The sequence below is a fragment of the Enhydra lutris genome, unplaced genomic scaffold (genome assembly GCF_002288905.1).
Source record: "Enhydra lutris kenyoni isolate GAN:26980312 unplaced genomic scaffold, ASM228890v2 scaffoldscaffold43, whole genome shotgun sequence".
Lineage (NCBI taxonomy): Eukaryota > Metazoa > Chordata > Mammalia > Carnivora > Mustelidae > Enhydra > Enhydra lutris.
The window spans coordinates 10,005,857-10,026,688 of NW_019154127.1; the positions used below are offsets into that span (position 1 = coordinate 10,005,857).

Sequence of the window (20,832 nt, forward strand, 5' to 3'; positions counted from 1 at the left end):
CCTTTTTTTTTTTTTTTTGGTGGAGTGTTTCTGCCGATCATTCTGTAAGGCGTAGACTAATTTAAAGTTGCAAATAAATGACACTTTGTGTCACAATATTTGGAGGGTGTGATGAACCAGATTACCAAAATGACTCCTGGAGGTAATTACAGTTGACTCTTGAACAATTCGGGGAGGGGAGAGGGGCACTCACACTTGCATAGTGGAAAATCCATGTATAACTTTTGACTCCCCCAAACTTCACTAATGGTCTACTGTTGACCAGAAGGCTTACTGACAACATAAACAGTCCATTAACATATTTGTATGTTATAGGTAATATAAACTGTATTCTTACAATAAGTAAGCTAGAGAAAAGAAAATGTTATTAAGAAAACTGTAAGAAAGAGAAAATACATTTACCATACTTTCGGTAGTTATAGAAAAAAAATCTGTGTATGAGTGGACCCGTGCTGTTTAAAAGTTGCGTTGTTCAAGGGTCAATTGTACTTAGGTGTGTGATGTAACTATACCAAAAGTGTAAAGTTAGCATGCGTAATAGTATTATTTGGGGAAAATGATGTCACAGTGACAAGAAAAAACATCTCCAAGGCCACAGTTTCAAAGGTTCTAGGAATTCAAATGGGCCAAAAATAGGTGTGAGGAGCCCACCCCACAAAGCGGCCTCTGCTTTCCCTGGGACCAGGCTCAGAATTACCCCTCCAGTTTCTGCCTTCATTCTGTGCAGGATAGACCTGCCTGAAGAAAGAAGGGTAACTGAAGCTGCCACTTCTCCTTGCCAATGCTTCAGTCTTTGATTTTAGGCTTGAACCTGCAGTTATCTATTGGAGACTGACATTTCTGGGAGCATTTGAGGCTTTTGGGGGGGAGTGTAGGAGGAAGCCATTTCATCAGTCCTGATGAAACAGCACCGGCAAGGGGGCTGTTTCCTTTTATATCTAGTTCCTGGGCCATCCTGCAGCTTGGATTTCACTCAGGGCCTGGGATGATACCCTTGCCAGCAGCTGGCTGGGAGCAGCCCCAGTGCTGGCTCTTGAATGCCCCCACCCACAGCCCTGAAAGTTCATGCAGTTTCCAGAGGACAGGAAGAGAACAAGAAAGAAGAGGCTGGTTGTTGCTCTGAGCACAACCCATCAGCAACCACTTAGTATCTGTGGAGCATCTTTTAACAGAAACAGAGGAGGAAAAATTCCAGATGTAAAACCACAAAATCTTTTGTGGCTGTTGATGACCTCAAAACTTTTAGTTGATCCATAAAGAGCACATTTTTGGATTATTAGATTAAAAATAATTTTTACCGAAGAAAATGGCTTTAGTGGGCTCTCAGTATCCTGTTGATGCTTTACGGAAACTTTTACCAGTGACTAATCTCCATGCTCTGTAGGCCATGTGTGAGTGCCCTATGCCTCCTTCCAGAGATGGTGGACAAACTTGTGGAGTTCTTAGGATTATTTGAGGTCTTATATTCTTGAAGTCTGGGCATATGATTGAGTTAGCCTCAGAGGGACTGGAGAGGCACTGTTCATGCTAGGATTTTAGAAAAGCCACATTAATTCTGGTTCCCTAAGCAAATGTTTTGTTGTCTCTTGGAACTCTTTGACCTTGGGAAAGTTATTTCACCTTGCTAAGCCTCAATTTCCTTATCTGTAAAATGAGGTAAGAATAGTATTCGTCGCATGGCATTGCCATGAGGATTTAGGAAATAAGCTCCTGGGTGCCTTACAGGGTGTCCCGTGCTTAATCAGTGCTTAATACATATTATAATTACTAGTTAATTTTATAATTATTACATATGGCTACTTAATATTATAGTTGTTTTAAGTATTAGGTATTATTATTGTTAGCTAATGTTAGTTAATGCTTAAAATATATTTTAAAAAGATTTTATTTCACTTATTTGTGGAGCATAACAAATAGCATGGAGGACAAGGGGAGTTGGAGAGGAGAAGGGAGTTGGGGGAAATTGGAAGGGGAGATAAACCATGAGAGACTATGGACTCTGAAAAACAATCTGAGGGGTTTGAAGGGGCGGGGGGTGGGAGGTTGGGGGAACCAGGTGGTGGGTATTAGAGAGGGCACGGATTGCATGGAGCACTGGGTGTGGTGCAAAAACAATGAATACTGTTGTGCTGAAAATAAATGAAAAAAAAGATTTTATTTATTTGAGAGAGACAGAGAGAGAAAGATTGAGAGAGAGAGAGGGGGCACTAATAGGGGGAGGGGCAGAGGAAGATGGAGAAGCAGGCTCCCTGTTGAGCAGGGAGCCCACACAGGGCTCCATCCCAGGATCCTGGGGATCATGACCTGAGCCAAAGGCAGATGCTTAACCAATTGAGCCACCCAGGCACTCCAATGTTAGTTAATGTTCATCAGTATTATTGTAGTTGTTATAATTATTAGCTAATATTAGTATATGTGAGTCTGTGATGATTATGTGTCAGAATAATTGTCCCAAGCCAAATGGGTGGAATAATTTCTTTGTTATCCTAAAGAAGGACAACACTGATTATTCCCATGGTATCAGTGCTAATGATTTTCCCTGGGTGGGGGGACTTCACCCAGAAGCTTCTTTGCAGGAGAACCCCAGAGCAGCTGCCAGTGTGTGTGGTGGTCAGTCTGCAAACACTTTACTACTTGTTTCTTTAGTCTCTTTACTTTAAAAATGGATTCTTGCCTGTAACTTAGTCAGTGAGGTCATATGATTTCTAAGGGATGAATGAAATAAATGAAAAAGGAAATGTCTTCTTATAAGGGCTTATGCATATGCAGCTGTGTGTCATGTCTCTGAATGGTTGACAATAAGGCAATGTCACATGTTTTACCGATTTATGAAGGAACTTCATAATGAAGTTCCTTCGTAGTGAACTTCATAGTGAAGAGAACTTGGGAGTGGGAACAGGTCTGTGTTTTCCCAAAGGCCAGTGCCACAGTGGGCTGGGGGACAAAGGGAGAGAGGACTGTCCTTGCTGTTTTCAAGATGCACAGCCCTTGGAACCATGACCTTTGAGGATAGACCCTGAGGGTGGGTTTCTCCATCATTTCCTCCAGTCTTGCTTGAGTGTAAATATAGTGGGCAAAAACTCTGCCCTTGAATGAAATGGATCCTGGTGTACATCTTGGAAAATTCCTTAATTCATTGGTGCCTTAGCTTTGTTATTTTAAGATGGTGATCAGATTACTTAACCTGACTTGGCAGTCAGGACAAGTCAGTGAGATAACCCTGTGCAGGCTCTCACCTTGTCCAAGATTCTCGGCCACACATCATGTGATGTTCCTTGGTTCTCATCAGAACCTGAGGAGGGTGGTGCTTTTCCCATTATCAGACGAGGCCATTCAGGAGTGGACCCCTGCTCAGACAGCAGCCTTCTGAGCCAGGGGAGAAATGCAGGGCGCCTCCATGCAGGTCGTCAAATGCAGTGTTCTTTTCACTAAGTGCAGTGACCTCGGTCGGACAAGCTCCTAACTGTACAAGACAATAAAAGGGAGGTGCCAAGCAAATGACTCAAAAGATCACTCTGACACATTACGGTAACCAACAGTGGCCAGCGACTTCTGGAAAAGAGCACTTTCTTAAGAGTAAATATAACAGGATAGGAAACACAGAGCTCTCTGAGCCTCTGCTGAAGTCCCAAAGACCCATAGTGACCCAGACATCAGGGACCCCAGATCCTCCAGAGGGGCTGCCTGGAAAGAAGGTACAGCCTGTGGGACCAGCACTGGTCATGGTGCTGTTGGAGGGAGGAGAAGGGGCAGGAGGTGGGGAGGAGATGGTGTCTGTGGTGAGAACCACTGGGTGCCATGTGTGCTTCTCCCCTGGGGGCCACAAAGGGAACTAATGTCCTCTGGGAGCTGATGTCCTTGGGGGTCGGCTCAGGAGGCCACGTGGAAAAGAGCTGCACTTTTCCTGAGAGGGTCTGTGGGGCTCCTTGAATAGGAGGGAAGACTGTGGGAGAGGAGGCCCCCACTCAGGGTGGTCATCAAGGTATGGGCAGAGGTGACCATGTCACCAGGTGAGCTTATGTACTCCTTGCACTGCTCTCTCCTCCTCTGGGCTCATCCTAAGACTCAACTTCAGCCCCCAGCAGAACTCAGGTGCTCCAAACAGCGAGATCAGTGATGCCTTTAACCCAGTATAAAGTACTGGTGTTTGGGGAGGATAGAAACCGATTTTACTTTTCTTCTCTTTTTTTGAGGGGTGAGGGGCTGAGAAATAGCAATTAACACAAGGTCAAGCAATTAACAGTCTGTTAAGTTCCTGCAGATGCAATTACTTGTCTTGCAAAAGGTAACAGCAAACAGATCCTCCCCTCCCATTTTCTCCATCCCTCTTTGACTTTCTAACTGCAGAAACACAAGTCAGGGCTTTGGGAATGGTTTTTCACCTATTCAGAAATTGTGGAATAAAATGAAATCCTTCTGTTTCATCTCAAGTCTTGAGGCATGATTAATAGAGGTGGAAATAATGTTGGTGAGGCGGCCAGGCTAATCTGGGATCCCAGGAGTGTATTTGAGGAGGAAGACAGGGGTTGGGACATAATAAAGGATGTTGCCTTCTGAATCTTTAACTAAAAATAAACCTGCCTAAAATGAAGAAATCTGTACTCTTCAAACAGCAAAGTTATCTCTGGAAATAGCCAAAGGAATAAGTAATTTATGGAGTGGCACAGATAATTATGGACAAGGTGGAAAGTATGTATAGAAAGCATGATTAATTAAAATAGTAATTTAGTTCCAATGACCTGTCATCTGGTCTGATGGGATTTTGTAATATTCAGAAATTCAGCTGTGAAGCTATGGAATTTGGATCGCAGTTTTGGGAGAGGAGTAGAAGGTCTGAGGGCTATGCTAGCTTAGCCTTGGGGGAGGGCACATGGGGGAGAAACATGAGCTCCTCCTTTGCTTTTGATAAATGTGACACTCAGGAATGTGCCAGAAGCTTGTGCCAGAAGCTTAGGGGAAATTCTGTCACCCCACACCTTTCTGTAGGACTTTAATTTTTATTTTTGTCCACACTTGCTGCAAACTGAGTCTTACTGATAAAGTGTTGTATTGTAGCTAACAGTGGCCTTCAATTTATAGATCTAATACTTTTAGACGCATTACCTTTGCTATGTTGATGGAATAAATAAATAAATAAAATAAATTTACTTAAAAAGTAAATGTGTGATTACCATTTTTACAAACCTGGATAACTAACTTATATATACAATATTACTTGCAATTTACATTTACTTGTAAAAAATTGTTTATATTCATTTATGTCATATTTAAAATTCATAGAATATATACAATAATGTTACCACCAAATTCTGCATAATCCAAAACTTAGTTTGGTTTTGGTTGTGACCTGCTTCCAGGGCTTAAGTGTCTATATGTACTTTATTTTTCCTTATATTAAGAAAGAAATACTCTACACATGAGTCATTGATAGGCTCATTCATTTTGGCAAAAATGAATAAAATAATTTTTTTTTTTTGGTATACAAATCTACGAAAGGAATTGGGTTTGACCCAAAGAAGGGTCGTTAAGACTAGACACTAGGTTTGGGATGGGCATGAGCCTTTTGTAGTGTTTGTTTGGGATTCTCAAATTCTAGTACCTCTGCTGATGAATGAGTTACATGAGAATGACGGGGCCTCACACCCTATACAACAGTTTTAATGGTTTGTTTTGATATGAGACAACATTCTATGGAGAAGATTTAACAAATTAAGATATTGTTTTTGTGTCGAAGAAAATCTCTAACATTTTATGCTGATTTTTAAGAAATGACTTATTTTACCTCTTGATCATCTTCAGTACGTTCACTGCCTAGAATGTACAAATGAGTTCTTTGCATTTTTTTCACCCGCATAAGCAGATTGTGAATCTGTTCACACGAAGAACTTGGTACACTGTCTTGTGCAGAGTAGAGTGGGTAAACAAGTGTTTATGACTGGTGGGGGGACCACTCTAGACCTCTCTCCCAGAGGCTCCTAAGTGGGGTCCATAGAGTGGCACGGTGTTTACCAGTGTGTATGAAAGAGGGCATTGTGCATTTTGGGAGTGAATTCTTTGAAGAGAGAGAATGGTTGGAGTTATCTCTGGGGGTGGAGTCTGAACTGTGAAGAGGGCCACATTCCTGAGCAATAGTGGCTGGTAGACGAGAGCCCAGGGTGGGGAGAGGGGCACCAAGAGTTGTCTCTCAGGCGAGGCTGGCGCTCTCTGTGTGCGTGGAACGGAGAAATCTGAGGGAGGACAGGGTACTTTACTGTGTTGCTGTTTGTGACTGGGAGACCCAGGCTTTTCCTGGTTTTTCCTCTGTCCTTTTGCCTTTCACTCATCTCCACCTGGGCTTTCCAATCTCCTTTATTATTTTTGAAGGCACTTTTGTTCAATGTGACTCACATGCCTATTTTCATAACTGTGAGTGAAGCGCTTTTTTAGTTGGGTGTACTTGGTATTTGAGTTTCGTGAAGAATTTTCTTTTCAATCTTTCCTTCTTGCTCTTCTCCCAGTCCTCCCTTTTCTTCATAACCAATTTTTATTTGTTTTTTGGCATTAAGGCTTAGCAGAGAATTTAAAAGCATATCAAAGACCTCAAGTAAAAGCTATGATGAGGACCTCTCTATTCGTATTAGGTTGATTATGCCATGACTGAAACATTGGTGAGATTAAAAATTTAGAATTTAAACAATGACTCTGTTGACCCTTTATAACCAAGAGGTATGACTTTATTGTTTTCCTTATTTAAAAAACAGCAAGATTATTTGTGTTGCATGGTATAGTTGGAGAAAAGATTTAATTTATGTAAATATAAGCAAAACATAAGAAAACCCTTAGTCTTTTTAAATTTTTTTTTATTTTTATTTTTATTTTTTTTAATTTCTTTTCAACATAACAGAATTCATTGTGAAAAACCCCTAGTCTAATAGTAATCCTTCTCTACTCTTGACCAGATTAGGAAGAAGCAGCAAGAAGTAGTAGGCTTTTTGGAAGCTAATAAGATCGACTTTAAGGAATTAGACATTGCTGGAGATGAAGACAATAGGAAGTGGATGAGGGAGAATGTTCCTGGAGAGAAAAAACCTCAAAATGGAATCCCTTTGCCCCCCCAGATCTTCAATGAAGAGCAGTATTGTGGGGTGAGTATTTGGTTTCTTAGGAAATTCTTCTGCATGTATGTTTATCAGAAATTGTTTAAAGCAGATTAATTTGGGGATGCCTGGGTGGCTCAGTCTGTTGAGTATCTGACTCTTGATTTTAGCTCAGGTCATGATCTCAGGTTAATGAGCTCCACGTTCAGTGGAGAGTCTGCTTGAGATTCTCTCTTTCCTTCTCCTTCTGCCTCTCCCCCACAACTCTCTTTCTCTCAAAATAAAATAAATAAATCTTAAAAAAAAAGAGGCTAATTTGGAGGCAGCATTTGAACTTGTTGATGGTTTTCAGGACATGATTTATTTCTATTAATACCTGGTTGGTAGGTCCATCGTGAGTCACTAATACATAAGATTCACAGAAGGATAGAAACAATAAAATGGTGATTTGGTAGTTCTTGGGGTTATTTTAGGTCCCTTATTTTATTTTGAAGAGTGCAGGTCACTCATACAAACAGAGTAGACATTTCGTTGGAAAGGAATTCTGATCAGCCTCACGATGTACACATTCATGAATCCAGGCAGACACAGGGTCGGCTTTCACTTTTATAAAGAACGATTTGCAGAAGTCAAATCCTAATACAGATGCAAGGTAAATTTGTGGAAATGTATCTAGATAGCTTAAAAACTGTTCTGGACATTTTGATTCAATAGCAATTTTATTTTATACATTTAATAGTTCATTTCACCAGAAAATCACCTTTGCCTCCAGAGTTTATAGTTATGTTTAGTAAATCAAATTGTTGAAAAGAAACATTTAGAGATGATGGAGAAAGGAAGGAGGGGGGAGGTGCTGCCCTCAATAGGCTCGAATGGGACTAGTCAACAGAAAGATAAAGAGGGAGAGTATAAGTAGAGGGAGGAGCAGAGGGAAAGGAAGAAGCAGGCTCCCCGCTGAGTAGGGACCCCCCCCCCTCATGCGGGGCTCCATCGCAGGCCCCCCGGGATCATGACCTCAGCCGAAGGCAGATGTTCACCTGACTGAGCCACCCAGATGGGGAAACCAGTTCAAAGAAGTTACTGGAGATCATAAAGAAATACGAGAGAATTGGAGATGCCAATAAGAATGCCCAAAGAGGGGCGCCTGGGTGGCTCAGTGGGTTAAAGCCTCTGCCTTCGGCTCCGGTCATGATCCCAGGGTCATGGGATCGAGCCCCGCATCGGACTCGCTGCTCAGCAGGGAGCCTGCTTCTCTCTCTCTCTCTCTGCCTGCCTCTCTGCCTACTTGTGATCTCTGTCTAATAAATAAATCTTAAAAAAAAAAAAAAAGAATGCCCAAAGAGCAAGAGCCTGTGATAGAAAAAGAGAAGAGTTTAGCTATTAGATCAGTGAAATTATTCTCATTACTTTGAATCTCTGTGCTAATTTTGCTTTCTCTGGGGAAATAATATACACACAGTTCAGGAAATACCACAGAGGCTAAAGAAATAGTCGATAATAATTCATATTGAAGAAATATGGTCATATAGATTAAAGCAAAGAACCAAAAAAAAAAAAAAAAGAAACATTTAAAAACTCAAATAACTTCAGAGCATGAGAGCTGACTTGGATTTCTGTCTATGTGAGTGAGGCTATCTTTTCCTATGTTTATAAGCTATCTTTTCCCCCCTTATGATTCGCTATTTTTCTGTTGGGTTACAAGTAATATTTATTGGTTTGTAAGAGTCTTCATTTGTGAGGGAAAGTAGCCCTTTTATGACCACAGATGTCGCATAAATTTTTCCCGTTTTTTTTCTTTTGTCATTTTAAAGTGATTTTTTTTAGAATGCAGAACTTAAAACATTTTTTGTGAAGACAAATTCATGAATCCTTTTTCTTTGTGTTTCCTGATCCTGAGTCTTACTTTCAAAAGTTTTCTGCACTCTGAAATTATCAAAAGAATAATTTCATTTTTTCTTCTGATCCTTTTCCAGTGAAAGTAATATTTTAAATCTCTTACTTTTGCTTATTTTAATTGTCCTTTTAAATTAAGGTTAGTTATAGTAGAGAAAATATTGACATATGTAGCTTTTAACGTATGTTAACTCTTAGGGTAAAAGTTCTGCAATTACTTTTTCTATGAAAAGAAAACCTCAAAGTCATTTCTTATCCCATTTTGGTGTGATCTAGTGATTTTTTTTTCATTTTAGTTGTGGAAGAAAAAGAAAAGTTTTCCTCTTTCCTAAGAAAAAGACTTCTACTTTTTAAGAAGATTATTTTCTAATATTTGGATATATATTTGTAATATTTCAGTAATAGAATAGAATTCAGTAATAGAATTATTTTGTAATAGAATATTTTGAATATTATTTTATAATTTTTTCCTATTACAAGTATGGATCTAATGAGATGAGTCTATAAATTCTCCTTATTATTATTTTTAAAGTTTTATTTATTTATTTTAAAGAGAGAGAGTGCGTGTGTGCCAGCAGGGGGAGGGTCAGAGGGAAAGGGAGAGAGAGAATCTGAAGTCATCTCCCTGCTGAGCTCAGAGCCCAGTTCAGCGCTTGATCCCAGGACACTGAGACCATGACCTGAGCCAAAATCAAGAGTTGAATGCTTAACCGACTGAGCTACCAGGTGTCCTGAGCCTATAAGTTATTTGTTTAACTGTTAATGTTAATTCTTTTCATTTCTGCTTTCAGAGAGGTATTAGTAGTGTATCTTATGAACAGCTTTGCTAAATTTGCTTTTCTGCAGTCTGTGGACACTCTTAACAAAAGTGCATTAATGAAGCAGAGGACTTGGTTTCCAGAAAATAGTTAAAAATGATTATTTGTAGGGCGCCTGGGTGGCTCAGTGGGTTAAGCCGCTGCCTTCGGCTCAGGTCATGATCTCAGGGTCCTGGGATCAAGTCCCGCATCGGGCTCTCTGCTCAGCAGGGAGCCTGCTTCCTCTCTCTCTCTGCCTGCCTCTCTGTCTACTTGTAAACTCTCTCTGTCAAATAAATAAATAAAATCTTTAAAAAAAAAAGATTATTTGTATTGTAGGTTCAGATTTTGAAAGGAGACTCGAAGGTTCCCAAGGCCCTGTCAGGTTTAAAATGGCATGAATCCGGATGGTCAGTCAGTGTGTCTTCCCACGAGCTTGAAATGCCTCCTATAAGAATAATTATTATGTATGTAGAATCACTGGTCTCATCTCGAATGGTCACTCGTATGCCTCGTCTGATGATGGTGGCAGGTAGCAGGAACCTCAAGGACGGGCAGTGGGTTTCTCGCACCACAGCAGTAAGGGGACTGGATGTCGATGGTAGTTTTAAGTACCATCCTGTCCCTGCCAGTGCGAACTCCTGCTGCTCTATCTATGCAGAACGGATGAAGATATTATCCCGAGGGCATGGCTGACATCCGTTAGCTAGAGAAAGGAGACACCCGATGGAAAGCCAGGCGTAGTGGAGGCCGGGTTACCCGCCTGGCAGAGGACACTAACTGGTAATACAGACATGTCTGTCAATGCCAAATTGGAGTCTATGGGTCTTAGCCCAGGTAGAGGCTGGGTGCCTGCCTGGGCCTGAGCACAGTTGAAGGGGACCTTGGTCATTCAGCACAGGCAAGCATCCTCAGGACTGCGAGGGAGGCAGGAGACAAGCCCAGTTAGGGAGGGGGAAGGGCGTTCTCAGAGCATAGATGTTACCGGACAAACTATTTCACATCACTAAAACTTATTATGAAATGTATCATGTGATAAAAATACAGAGCTTAAAGAGGAATAACAGAATGTACAACTATGTGTGTACCAAACATTAAAAGAGCCTTAAGACCTTAATCACCGTTTCCCTATTTACATGTATTTTGTTTTTTTTTTAGTACTTTAGGTGGCTGGCCTTCATTCCACCCCACAAATTAGGCATTTCTTTTTTTTTTTTTTTTAAAGATTTTATTTATTTATTTGACAGACAGAGTTCACAAGTAGGCAGAGAGGCAGGCAGAGAGAGAGAGAGGGAAGCAGGCTCCCTGCTGAGCAGAGAGCCCGATGTGGGACTCGATCCCAGGACCCTGAGATCACGACCCGAGCCGAAGGCAGCGGCTCAACCCACTGAGCCACCCAGGCACCCAAATTAGGCATTTCTAGTGATTGTTTTATAGTCAATACTTGTTAAGGGTTAGATTTACACACATATTTATTAATGTCTTTGTTCATGATTTCTTCTTGCATCATAGATAATAAATCTGAAATAACTTTCCTTTGGTTTAATATAGCCTATAAAAGTTTCTTTAAGTGACTGTCTATTGGTGGTAAATTCTCTAAATTTTTGTTTGAAAATGACATTTTTCAGAAAAATGTCTGTTTTACTCTCATGTCTAAAAATGGTTTCATGGAAAAAAAATAGTTTCACTGGGTCTAAAATTCTGGGTCGATGGTTGTTTTTTTCTAAAGATGTTGAAATTATGGGTGTCTGGGTGGCTCAGTTGGTTAAGCAACTGCCTTCGGCTCAGGTCATGATCCTGGAGTCCTGGGATCGATCGGGTCCCGCATCGGCTCCCAGCTCCATGGGGAGTCTGCTTCTCCCTCTGACCTTCTCCCCTCTCATGCTCTCTCTCACATAAATAAATAAAATCTTTAAAAAAAAGATGTTAAAATTATGATTTTACTTTCTTTTGACTTCTGTATTGGTGTTAAGAAGCCAGTTGTTAGTCTAACTGTCATTCTTTCGTGGGCAAACTGTCTTTTTCCTTGCCCCTCTGCCTGACTCCTTCACTCCCTCCCTTGCTGCCCTCCTTTTATAAAACTCCACACCTTAGGCTCTAGGCTTCATTCACTCCTGCCTTCACTCTCTGTGGCATCAAAGTGGACATAAAGATCTACTGGTTGTGTCAGAAACTCTGTCTTGGTATGTGCTTATTCTTAGAATCCCTGGTCTCACCTGCAATGATCTTTCCTTTGTCAGCTCAGCAATATGTCTATACTTCTTCTCTTAATCTGACTTCTTTAAAAAATTGTTTTTGAGACAGTGTTTCAGGGCCTCTAATCTGCTATACTATCACAGCTGGTAGTTGAAAACCGTTTCATACTCATTATTTTCTGTATCTATTTGTTAGTGTCAAGTCAAAAATAATGACAAATTGTTGTTCAGTCCTTGGAAGTTAGAAAAGCTATTTGGAAAAAAAGAGAGAGAGAGAGAGAGAGAGAAAGAGAAGTATTTAGACCTAAGTTGAAGCAAAGGACAACTCACTCAATGATAAGAAACATTTTCTGGGGCACCTGAGTGGCTCAGTCGGTTGGCATCTGCCTTTGAATCAAGACATGATCCCAGGGTCCTGGGATTGAGACTTGTGTTGGGCTCCCTGCTCAGCAGGGAGTCTGGTTCTCCCTCTGCCTCTGCCCCAACCCCTTTACCCCCCACCCCCACTTATGCTCTCTCTCTGTCTCTCTGAAATAAATAAAATCTTGAAAAAAAAAAAAAAGAAAACCTTTCTTGATTTGAAAGCTTCTAGAGTTGGCCAATTAGAGAAGTTACAGATCTTTATGGAATTTTTGTAAAATGGAATAAATTTACTTGTGTTTCATCTATTCTCTACTACTACTAATGTGTTTTATCATATAATTTTTTTAAAAAGATTTATTTATTTATTTGAGAGAAAGAGAGAGAGAGTGTGTGAGTACATGGTTGGGGGGAGTAGCAGAGGGAGAAGAAGAGAGAGAATCTCAAGCAGACTCCCCACTGAGCCTGGAGCCTGTTGTGGGGCTCGATCCCATGACCCTGAGATCATGACCTGGGCTGAGATCAAAGAATCCAGTGCTCAACTCACTGAGCCACCCAGGCGCCCCTCTATCATGTAATCTTTAACATCCTGCGTATGCATGCTCCAGGAATCCATACCAAATGACCACTTGCTCTTGATGCTCTAGTTCCTCCAGCTAAGATTTGAGGCAGCTCACAAAAATGCATTCCGTGTGAGAGAGTACAATTAGCCACTGAGTGAATCTGGGCAACAGGTAGGAAAATAATAAAGCTTTGGGTAAGGTTGACACACAAGAATACATAACGTTTTCTTCCCGATGTCAGTGGCTTGTATTTGGTTTTAAGCTTCTTAACACACGTAAGAGTAGAGTGGGCAGTAACACTAAGTTGGTTTGAGCACCCTCTGTTCAAACTGGGCCATACACACCACCCTTAGTGCGTGGAGAAACTTATTACTGCCCCGACGACAGAGACAGGCAGTCACGAAGTAGTCTGGGGAAGTGCTCCTATGTTTTAACTATATGAAATGAAACTCTTCTGGGCTCCTGACAACCACACTCCTGAAGAGAGGGTTTAGGGCTGGACCCCTGGGTGGGCATGTGGTGGTGGGCAAAGTGGGGCTTCACTGAGCTCCAGATTTCAATCAGCTACCAGGTTTCACCACACTCTGTAGTTTTTCCCACTCTGCCAAAACAGGTGCCGCTGGAAGCCCTCCATGATCCTGTGGCAGCTGGTATCAGAAGGTCTGAGATGGGTCTTGTCCCGTAGAAGCTATTACTCTACTCTGGAGAGTAGAGTAATAGTAAGCTATTACTCTACTCTAAGCTATTACTCTAACTCTGGAGAAATCCTGTGTTGTCTTAGTCTCAGCTGATCAGGGTCCAAATCCATGGGGCCAAATTTTAAGGAAACCAGCTGAGGATATGACACTTCCAGAGAATCCTTTCATTCTGTATATCTGAGTCTTGTCAGCAGTTCCTGAGCACAACCAGGTGTGTGTGTGTGTGTGCGCGCGCGTGCGTGTGTGCTCATTCTCGCTGCTTTGTATTCCGCACAGTGAAATGATAAAAACGAATTTAAAGTTCATGGTTAGAGATTTCTTAACGTTTGGGGTTAATCATCTTTGAAAAACAAACTGGGATAAACTTTTGAGTTATAGCTTCTAAGTTAATGACAAATAAAAATGATCAACTTAGGCAAATATTCTGGCTCACAATTGTGCAGTGGGGTTTAAACATTCTTTTTCTTTGCTTCCAGGATTTTGACTCTTTCTTCTCTGCAAAAGAAGAGAATATTATTTATTCATTTCTGGGTTTGGCTCCCCCTCCAGGCTCAAAGGTAAGCTTGAACACCCCACTGGGTCTCCACACAAGTCATAATAAATGAAGCTAGAAGTCAGCATCCAAGACTGTTTAATAAAAGATGATCTCTACATTAACATAGTTTAAATATATTCCTTATTCTGATGAAGTCTTATACATGTGTAGCTTATTTTAGTTAATTTTATAATAATATATCACCTGTATTAATTCTTGCTATTTAAAATGAGTTAACTTTGCTTTTTTAGAGAGGGGAAGGGTGAGATCCAGACACAAGAACAAGATAAATCTCAACCTCTTTTTCTCTTCTGGTGTTGTCTTATCTTTGATTATGCATAATTATGTCAGTTAAATACGGAATTAGGCTGATAAAGCCAATATCCTGAATTTGTCTGATGGAGATCACCTGGCTGAGTCCACGCACCAGCCACTGCATCATTACTTCTCCCAAGAATCTCACACATGACTCTCCACCGGTCAAGACAAGTACACATTAGTTTAATTCATTTGTTCCTTAATTAATTTGTTTGCTTGTCCTCAGCTTCATTTCAAAAGAGATTTGTGATGACTGAGTCCAAATTAATTCTCATTGTAGGAGAAACAACTCAAAAGCCTACCTTATAGAGATGGGTGTGTTTCAGAGGCATGTGGCTGTGCTGTCTTTCATAGGTCAGCATTCTTCAGGTAATGACATTCGGGACCTCTTAGTGCCTAGGTTAACATCGAAGGTCTAGTGGCAATTCCTTCTCCAAAGGTAACATGTAGATTTCACAATTGCTAATAAGGTTTTATATGAGGAAGAAAATCTTCCCTTTTAGTGAAACACCTTTTTGGCTTTGACCAACTTAAATGCAACACATTTCATATATGCTATTCACAGTTAAGAAAAGCTATTACAAAAAAAAAAAAAAAAAAGAAAAGCTATTACATGCAATTCATTCTTTTTTATTTGGCATTGGAGTTTGGTATGGGAGTTTTATTTGGTATAGGTGTTTATTAACGGGGTCATGTTAGTTTACTTACTACATTCAAGACATGGTGCCTTGGTGTTAAGGTACATTTCTTGGTGGGGACATTTAGGTCACTTGTGTCTTGAAGACGAGAAGGAAAGGTAGAGGGAAGACTGTTTCAGGCAAAGGGAAGGTGAAGTGCAAAGTCCCTGAGGCAGGAAAGAATGTGGAAAGTTCTAAAACTGCCACGAGGCCCACATTGTTGCAGTGAAGGGTGGAGGTACCATAGGAGGTGGGAGTTGCAGGTGGACATCCCATGGGCCATGGTGGTGCTCTGGATTCTGTCTTACATGCAGTGGAAACATTGTAACTGGTTTAAGCAGAGAAGTAATCTTATTTCCTTTTTGAAAAGTCATTTGGTTACTGTGGGATGAATGGACGAAAAGGGTGCATACTCCCATAGTAATACAGATGAGAAGTCATGGCAACTTGGACTAGGGTGGTGGGATAGAACTGCATGGAAGTGGATGATTTTAGGGTCTATTTTGGAGGAAGAATTGGTAAGACTTGCTGATAGATTGAATGTGGGTGTGGGGATGGAGTTTCTGGTTGTTGGATGTATGCATTCACTTTGGTGGAGGACTGTCTTTTCAGGGGGTTTTTAGGTCTGAATGAGATATCTAAGTGAAGAAGTGAGGTAGACAGTTGTGTGTCTCACTGAGGTCTGGTTGAAGATGCACATGTGGGGTCTGCTGGCATGTGGATGGGGCTAAAGTAAAGAGGGAGGGTTGACAGGAAGGACGCCGGGCTCGGAGGTAGTCCAAGCTTAAAGCTGGGTAGAGGAGAAGCAGAGGCCACCTGAAGAGGCCAAGATGGACAGAGTCAGAAGGAGACCAGGAGTGTGTGGCATGAAGGCTGCCAAGGAGGAGCATTTTTCACAGAAGAGGGTCCAGCGCTTCTGAGAGATTGAGTCAAGTGAGGACAAACAGGTGACCATTGTGTTTCCTTTTTATTTTTCTGTAAGATGTTTCCTAAGATGTCTGAGGACCCTTGGTTATCTAAGAACAAGCTGCTAAAAAGTTGAATGGATGGTCTCGACCCATGGTCATAACTTTCTCTGTGGTAGGCTTTACCATGGGTTGACTTAGCGATGATCTGTTGGCTTTCTGTTAGGGATCCGGGACCGCGGGCTTTTGCTGTTGGTTTAGGTTTGTTTCTCCTTCTCCCTCTGCTCCTCTCCCTGCTAACACTCTCTCTTTCTCAAATAAATAAAATATTTTTAAGAAGGCAAGTATCATTATCTATCCTTCTCTAAAGTCCTTTCCATATTAATTTAGTTAGTCAGGTAATTCTGTCTAATTTACTTCTCAGTCATATAATGAAATTAAATGTTTAATTTTTGGTTGTCATGTTAAAAATATAATACTGAGATGTTAATTCAGACATCACAAAATTCACCAACTGGAAGTATGCAATTACTGGCTTTTTAGTATAGTCACAGATTTGTGCAACCATCAGCATGATCTACTTCCAAAACATTTTCATCAGTCACTCCCCCAAAACCCAGTACCCCTTAGCTATTACACCCCACTCCTCAATCTAACCATGCTCCCAGCCCTAAGGAACCACTGATAAACTTCTTCTATATAGACTTTCTTCTTCTCAGCATTTTGTAAAAATGAAATCACATAACATTTTGTTCTTTCTGCCTGGCTTCTTTAACTTAGCATAATGTTGTCAAGGTTCATTCATTTTCTAGTATGTATCAGGACTTCTTTTCCTTTTTATGCAGAATAATATTCTATTGTATGGAGAGACCACATTTTACTTATCCACCTACCAGTTCATGGATACTTGAATTGTTTTCATTTTGAGCTATATGAGTAATGCTGTTATGACCATTTGTGTATCTTTTGCTTGGTTTCATTTTAAATGGTACTATTTTATATTACAGGTTGCTGTGCTGTAGAAACACTTGTATAGTTTTAAAAATTCAGATGCCAGAGTTCGTTTGACCTGCTGATTCTGAATTACTGGGAGAGGCCTGAGGATTTTTTTTTTAATTAATTTATTTATTTTCAGTGTAACAGTATTCATTGTTTTTGCACCACACCCAGTGCTCCATGCAATCCGTGCCCTCTCCAATACCCACCACCTGGTTCCCCCAACCTCCCACCCCCCCGCTGCTTCAAAACCCTCAGATTGTTCTTCAGAGTCCATAGTCTCTCATGGTTCACCTCCCCTTCCAATTTCCCTCAACTCCCTTCTCCTCTCCATCTCCCCTTGCCCTCCATGCTATTTGTTATGCTCCACAAATAAGTGAAACCATGTGATAATTGACTCTCTCTGTTTGACTTATTTCACTCAGCATAATCTCTTCCAGTCCTGCCCATGTTGCTACAAAAGTTGGGTATTCATCCTTTCTGATGGAGGCATAATACTCCATACTGTATATGGACCACATCTTCCTTATCCATTTGTCCGTTGAAGGGCATCTTGTTCTTTCCACAGTTTGGCAACTGTGGCCATTGCTGCTATAAACATTGGGGTACAGATGGCCCTTCTTTTCACTACATCTGTATCTTACCCAAAAGACTCCACCCCCAAACTACTAGAACTCATACAACAATTCAGCAACGTGGCAGGATACAAAGTCAATGTACAGAAATCAGTGGCTTTCTTATACACTAACAATGAAAATACAGAAAGGGAAATTAGAGAATCGATTCCATTTACTATAGCACCAAGAACCATAAGATACCTGGGAATAAACCTAACCAGAGAGGTAAAGGATCTGTACTCGAGGAACTACAGAACGCTCGTGAAAGACATTGAAGAAGACACAAAAAGATGGAAGACCATTCCATGCTCTTGGATTGGAAGAATAAACATTGTTAAAATGTCTATACTGCCTAGAGCAATCTATACTTTTAATGCCATTCCGATCAAAATCCCACCGGTATTTTTCAAAGAGATGGAGCAAATAATCCTAAAATTTGTATGGAATCAGAAGAGACCCCGAATCCCTAAGGAAATGTTGAAAAACGAAAATAAAACTGGGGGCATCACGTTACCTGATTTCAAGCTTTACTACAAAGCTGTGATCACCAAGACAGCATGGTACTGGCATAAAAACAGACACATAGACCAGTGGAACAGAGTAGAGAGCCCAGATATGGACCCTCAACTCTATGGTCAAATAATCTTCGACAAAACAGGAAAAAATATACAGTGGAAAAAAGACAGTCTCTTCAATAAATGGTGCTGGGAAAACTGGACAGCTATATGTAGAAGAATGAAACTCGACCATTCTCTTACACTGTACACAAAGATAAACTCAAAATGGATAAAAGACCTCAACGTGAGACAGGAATCCATCAGAATCCTAGAGGAGAACATAGGCAGTAACCTCTTCGATATCAGCCACAGCAACTTCTTTCAAGATATGTCTCCAAAGGCAAAGGAAACAAAAGCAAAGATGAACTTTTGGGACTTCATCAAGATCAAAAGCTTCTGCACAGCAAAGGAAACAGTCAAGAAAACAAAGAGGCAACCCACAGAATGGGAGAAGATATTTGCAAATGACAGTACAGACAAAAGGTTCATATCCAGGATCTATAAAGAACTCCTCAAACTCAACACACACAAAACAGACAATCATATCAAAAAATGGGCAGAAGATATGAACAGACGCTTCTCCAATGAAGACATACGAATGGCTATCAGACACATGAAAAATGTTCATCATCACTAGCCATCAGGGAGATTCAAATCAAAACCACATTGAGATACCACCTTACACCAGTTAGAATGGCCAAAATTAGCAAGACAGGAAACAACATGTGTTGGAGGGGATGTGGAGAAAGGGGGAACCCTCTTACACTGTTGGTGGGAATGCAAGTTGGTGCAGCCTCTTTGGAGAAGAGTGTGGAGATTCCTCAAGAAATTAAAAATAGAGCTTCCCTATGAGGCCTGAGGATTTTCACTTAAAAAAAGTTCTTTGGTTGATTCTGATGCACACTTCTTTCTTTCTTTTTTTTTTGCTGGGGGGGGGTAATCTGTTTTTTTAATGAACATATAATGTAATATTGCCCCAGGGGTACAGGTCTGTGAATCATCAGTCTTACACAATTCACAGCACTCACCATAGCACATACCCTCCCCACTGTCCATCACCCAGACACCCTATCCCTACCCCTCCACCCCCCATCAACCCTCAGTTTATTTCATGAGATTGAGTCTCTTACGGTTTGTCTCCCTCCTGATCCCTTCTTGTATCATCTCCCCCCACCCCCATGATGTCCTGCCCTGCCTCTCAAATTCTTCATATCAGAGAGATCATATGATAATTATCTTTCTCTGATTGACATATTTCACTTAGCTTAATACCCTCTAGTTCCATCCATGTCGTGGGTAGGTCTATTTTCAACTTTTTGAGGAACATCTATGCTGTTTTCCAGAGTGGCTGCACCAGCTCTCACGCACACTTCTGTTTAGCAACCACTAAACGAGGGACTCATTTAAGTATTCACATATGTGTCTCTGGAAAATGAATGTGATGCTGTATTTGCTTTAGTTAAAAAACTCAAACGTTACAGAGCAATTATAAGGTTACTTTGCTTCCCTCCCTCCCTGGAGCCCGTCAACATTGTTGCAAGATTGCAGGGTTCTTGTCTCAAGAAGTGAAAGAATGAATTTCAGGGACACAAAAGGGTGAAATGAAGTGAAAGTTTATTAAGTGAAGGTGAGAGCAGAAAGGAAAGAAGCAGCTCTCTTGAATGAGGTGGGTCCCGAATGGGTTGCCACTGAGGGCTTCTGGTGGCAGTTTTTCATCAAAAACTCGACCAGGAAGCTTGTGGCCTTGAGATTCTTGTGCCACCTTGGTTTGCGTGTGGACTATTGATAACATCCTTAATGACTGACTTCTTTGAGGTCTGGTCGTGTTCTGTAGTTACAATGTAATTACAGAAAATAATGCTCCCTCACATCAGGGCCAGGTGGTGCTGTCTCTTCCTGTATCTCTTGTTGTCTCTGGCTTAGCTTCTTCCTGCCAGGAATAGTCTCAGAGCCTAGCCAGGGGCCCCCTCCTCTCCCTGCCTATACTTAACCCTTTCCTTATTCAACATCATGAATTTAAAAAAATTAGATATAAAACTATATATACAAACTGCATATTTATCTCCATGAGCAATGCATATGTTATTTTGTACTTTTAATGCCTGATTGGTATCACATTTTTTAGAATGTTCTATAGCTGGCTGTTTAAAAAACAACATTATGCTTTGAGATATATCCTACTAATATATGTAAATCTATTTCAGCCTCTGCTAAGTTTTATCTTGTCCCATTTAAAAAATATCTAATTTCAGTTTTTATATCCTGCCCTGATCTGTGCTTAAGTCTTGTCATATTGCATGAAATTCTCTTTAACTAAGTGAAAGAAAGGTCTGGCCATGGAATTATAAAACCCAGCCTAGAGAGAGCTAAGAGACCGTCCAGTCCTGATTCTTCTCTTCCCAGAGGAGGGGCTTGAAGCGCACAGGACGTACATGATCTCTGCAGATACTGCACTAATTAGCAGCACAGATTGTGCGGAACCTCTGGTGTTGTCAGCATTGCTTGGATTTATAGGTGTTTATGCATGCACATGTGGGGAAAGTCCTTCAAGTGTCCTTTGGGAAGACAGACATTTGATGATTTATGGAAATGATATTATTTGCCCCAGTGTCACTTTGTAGTAAACAACATTGTGGATAAGTATC

At 40.8% G+C, this 20,832-nt stretch overlaps 1 protein-coding gene across 1 annotated transcript in view; it reads left to right on the top strand.

The window, feature by feature from the left end:
• LOC111155670 (SH3 domain binding glutamate rich protein) overlaps positions 1-20,832 on the top strand; it is a 35,286-nt gene that overhangs the window by 5,389 nt on the left and 9,065 nt on the right. Inside the window, exons 4-5 of the mRNA XM_022515959.1 lie at positions 6,939-7,124; positions 14,059-14,139. Coding sequence (XP_022371667.1) covers positions 6,939-7,124; positions 14,059-14,139 — 267 coding nt within the window. The remainder of the gene's footprint in view (positions 1-6,938; positions 7,125-14,058; positions 14,140-20,832) is intronic.